This window comes from Propithecus coquereli, unplaced genomic scaffold (assembly GCF_000956105.1).
Source record: "Propithecus coquereli isolate 6110/MARCELLA unplaced genomic scaffold, Pcoq_1.0 Scaffold168, whole genome shotgun sequence".
Taxonomy (NCBI): Eukaryota; Metazoa; Chordata; class Mammalia; order Primates; family Indriidae; genus Propithecus; species Propithecus coquereli.
Window position 1 is genome coordinate 3,215,151 of NW_012141413.1, and position 3,772 is coordinate 3,218,922.

At 57.6% G+C, this 3,772-nt stretch overlaps 1 protein-coding gene across 1 annotated transcript in view; it reads left to right on the plus strand.

The window, feature by feature from the left end:
- The first annotated feature begins 1,101 nt into the window (after positions 1 to 1,101).
- IBA57 (IBA57, iron-sulfur cluster assembly homolog (S. cerevisiae)) overlaps positions 1,102 to 3,772 on the plus strand; it is a 14,834-nt gene continuing 12,163 nt past the window's right edge. The window contains exon 1 of the mRNA XM_012641716.1: positions 1,102 to 1,488. Within this exon, the coding sequence (XP_012497170.1) occupies positions 1,148 to 1,488 (341 nt within the window). The 5' untranslated portion in view covers positions 1,102 to 1,147. The remainder of the gene's footprint in view (positions 1,489 to 3,772) is intronic.

Consider the following 3,772-nt stretch of genomic DNA (forward strand, 5'->3'; position numbering starts at 1 on the left):
AGGCCTGCAGTTCCTACCAACACTGTCCTGGAGACAACACGGTGAATCCTAGGAGCGCCGTGCTCTGTGAGGACGGGCCAGGCTCCAGGGCAGACTTGGCGTCCCACATTCAAGGGGACTGAAGACACACAACAGTGGCCACCACACGTCCGTGGTGACCCTGCCTGGACAAAAGGGGTAGTTGCCGAAGATGGGCTTGGAGACATTAGAAAGGTTGGTGGTGTCTGGGCACAACACAGGGATTGGGGGCTGGCGGGGCGGTGGGCAGGACGGTGCCTGTCCTTGTGCTCAGGAGACACCTGGGGTCGGAGAGTCCTGCCATTCAGCAAAAAGGAAAAAAAATAACATAGATGGACGGATAAGGCAGAGGCAGCAAACTGTGTACAACTGTCGAATCTGACACGACAGGTGTCCTTATAGGACAAGGAAGAGGCAGGGTTCGGCGGCTCACACCTGTTATCCCAGCACTTTGGGATAACAGGAAGGTCGTTTGAGGCCAGGAGTTTGAGTCCGGCTTGGACAACATAGCGAGACCCCGTCTCTCCAAAAAAATTAAAAATTAGCGGAGATGGTGGTGCGCGCCTGTAGTCCCGGCTACTGGGGAGGCTGAGGCAGGAGGATCGCTTGAGCCCAGGAGCTGTGATCACACCACTGCACTCCAGCCCAGGCGGCAGAGCGAGACCACACTTAGACTCGCACAGTAGCCGCAGGTGAGCAGGGACCACGTCATCCATTCGGCAGGAGGGGTGGGGCCTGCGCACTGACAGACAGGCCGAGGCCCCGCCCCTCCCATCCTCACGCACACGCCGCCCCTGACGCAACACGACCAAGCTGCTCAGGCACCGAAGCCACGCCCCTCACGCACATACGCCAACACCGGCCCAACATTTCTGCTCCTCACGCAACACATCCACGCTGCCCCGGCCTTCACGCACATACGCCAACGCAGCTCCACGCGGCGCACAGGGGCCCACGCTGTCCCGACGCTCACGTTCGCACGCTCCGCCCGCCCCTCCTGCTCACAAGTCCGCGCGGCCCTGCCCCTCACGCACGCGCCTCCCGTCCCTGCCCGCTCTCCTTCCGGCGGCCACCGCCAGAGGCCGCTGTGGCGCACGCCCTTCCCGCCACCACCACACTCCTGCCCAAGATGGCGGCGGCCATGCTGCTTCGGGGCGCGGCTCCCGGGCGCGGCGGCCCGGCCTGGCGTTGGCGGCTGAGCGGGACCCCCAGGCGCCGCCTGGCCCACGGTTCCGGCTTTCCCTGCGGTGACCCCGCGGGCGATGCAATATGGACTTGCTTCCGGCTGGACGAGCGCGCCCTGGTGCGCGTGCGCGGCCCGGACGCGGCGCCGTTCCTGCTGGGGCTGCTGACCAATGAGCTGCCGCTTCTGGGGCCTGCGGATGGCGCAGTCCCGCCTCCTGCGCGCGCGGGCTACGCCCATTTCCTGAACGTGCAGGGCCGGACGCTCTATGACGTCATCGTGTACGGGTGAGCTAGGGAGGGGGAGGGGCGGGGACGGTTGCGCAGGTGGCGTATTCCGGGGGCGAGAGGGGGCGGACGGGCACGGCGCGCGCGGGGGCCGGTACCGGGGCCTCCAGGGCCTGCGGGGACGTGGGGGGCGGGCACCCACGATCGGGTCTGTAGAGGGTAGGGGGTGGATAGTACAGAAGTCACCCGGGGGAGAAAGGGCCGCCGGGAAAGGCCGGGGTGGATGCCCAGGGGAGAGAGGATTCCCGGGAAATGCTGGGCTGGACACCCAGGGGAAGGTCCCCGGGGAAGGCCGGGCTGGACACACAGGGATGGGCCCGCCACTCTCCCACCGTGTCAGAGCAGAGACCCCCCATGCACCCAGCCTCACGAGGGGGCCCCTTCCGAGTGGGGGCGCGCCTCGCCCTGCCTGGTCGGCCCCTCCCGCTGCAGGGACCAGGGGTCGGCGGTTGCCGCCTGCAGGTGTGGCCGTGTTTCTGGGTCCCAGCCGTGCCGATACTCCCCGAGTTCTGGGTGTGCCCTGTGTTCCCCACTGCCCCTCCCAGAGCTCCCCGTGCCTGGTTATCTCCACTGACGTCCTCACGACGGAGCGATGTTCACTGCCCGGCGGCTCAGGGCCTCGATCGTTGACAGCATTGGTTGCAGTTTCCCTTGCCCAGCTTCCCGGCACTTGGATCCCCGAAACCGCGGCGGGATCCCCGCCGGGCGTGTGTCGGAACCCCGGCTTGTCGGAGTGGTCCCTGGGCGATCCGGGCCTGATCCCCCCGCCGCTCTCTTCTCGTAGACCCACCGCCTGTGCTCCTTGTCTTCCTCATCCTTGGTTTTGGAGAAGCACCTTCTGTAACAACTTCCTGAGACACGTGGGGTGAAGTTTGGGGCTCATTTTATCTTGGCAAGTGGCTTTACTTGATAGCTCGGCTGCCTGTTGAAATTCTAGGTTGGAATGTGTCGCCGAGAATGTCGCATCGCCACTTCATTTTCTTTTTTTTTTTTTGTGGCCACATGTACTCACCACTTCATTTTCTTGCTGCCAGCTTTTCCACGAAGTCCAGTGCCGTTCTTATTTCCAGTGCTTTATATGTGAACTGTGTTTTTTCTGGAAGCTTTTAGGAACTTTTTAAAAAAATCCCTGATGTTTTGAAATGTCATGCTGCTATTTCTTATTTTGGAGTTTTTTTTAATATCATATCGCTGGCCACTGAATGGGCTCCTTGAATGTAGAATTGGGGTCAGTGAAACACAACCTTGTCAGATCCAGCCTGTTGCCTGTTTTTGTAAAGAAGGGTCATTGTTTCCAGGTGGTCTGGGGCTTTTTGCATGCAGTGGTGGAATCGTAGTTCTCCAACCGAAATTATTCACCTTCTGGCTCTTTACAGGAAAAGTGTGTCCACTCCAGCTCTAGAGGTCTAAGTCGTTATGTCCCCGATTCAGAGATGCCGTAGTCTTTGTCTGTCTTATATATTTATTACCTTCCCTCTGTATGCTTTCATTTCTTCATTTTAAGAACTACATTTTGTGATTATCTTGCACCTTCTATGTCAGTAATTTGCAGCAGTATCTCTTGATTGTTGCTGTTCATGTGTTAGCTCTGTAACGATGCTGTTTTGGTCCCCACATTCCCTTATGTCTGCAATCTCCTTTCATCCTTTCCCTTTGAGTGCGTTTCACTGAATTCCTGTTTTTATTAAGTATTATACAGTGTAAAGTACAGTTGACCCTTGAACAGCACTAATGAACTGCGCAGGTCCACTCACATGGAGATGTGCTCCCTCTGCCCCTCCTGAGACAGCAAGACCAAGCCCTCCTCCTCCTCCTCCTCCTCAGACTACTCAAGGTGAGGACGGGGAGGATGAAGACCTTTATGATGATCCTCTTCCACCTGATGAATAGTAAAGTAAATATATTTTCTCTCCCTGATGATTTTCTTAATAGCATTTTCCTGTCTCTAGCTCACTTTAGTAGAATACAGTATATAATACACATAACATACAAAAGATGTGTTCATCAACTGTTTACATTATTGGCAAGACTTCCAGTCAATAGTAGGCCATCAGCAGTTAAGTTCTGGGGGAGTCAAAAATTATACTCAGATTTTCAACTTCGTGGGGGTGTCTGAGCCTCCAGACCCCAGGTTGGCCAGCTGTACTTGCTTTTGTTGCTTGGGGTGTTTTTCTTTTTCAGACTTTCCCACCCCATCTGGAGCGTGTCTGCAGAGCTGCTGGGCCTCAGTTCTTGCTAATGAGCCTGTGCCCCGACCTGCCATTTGCCCTGATCGTGGGGGGGG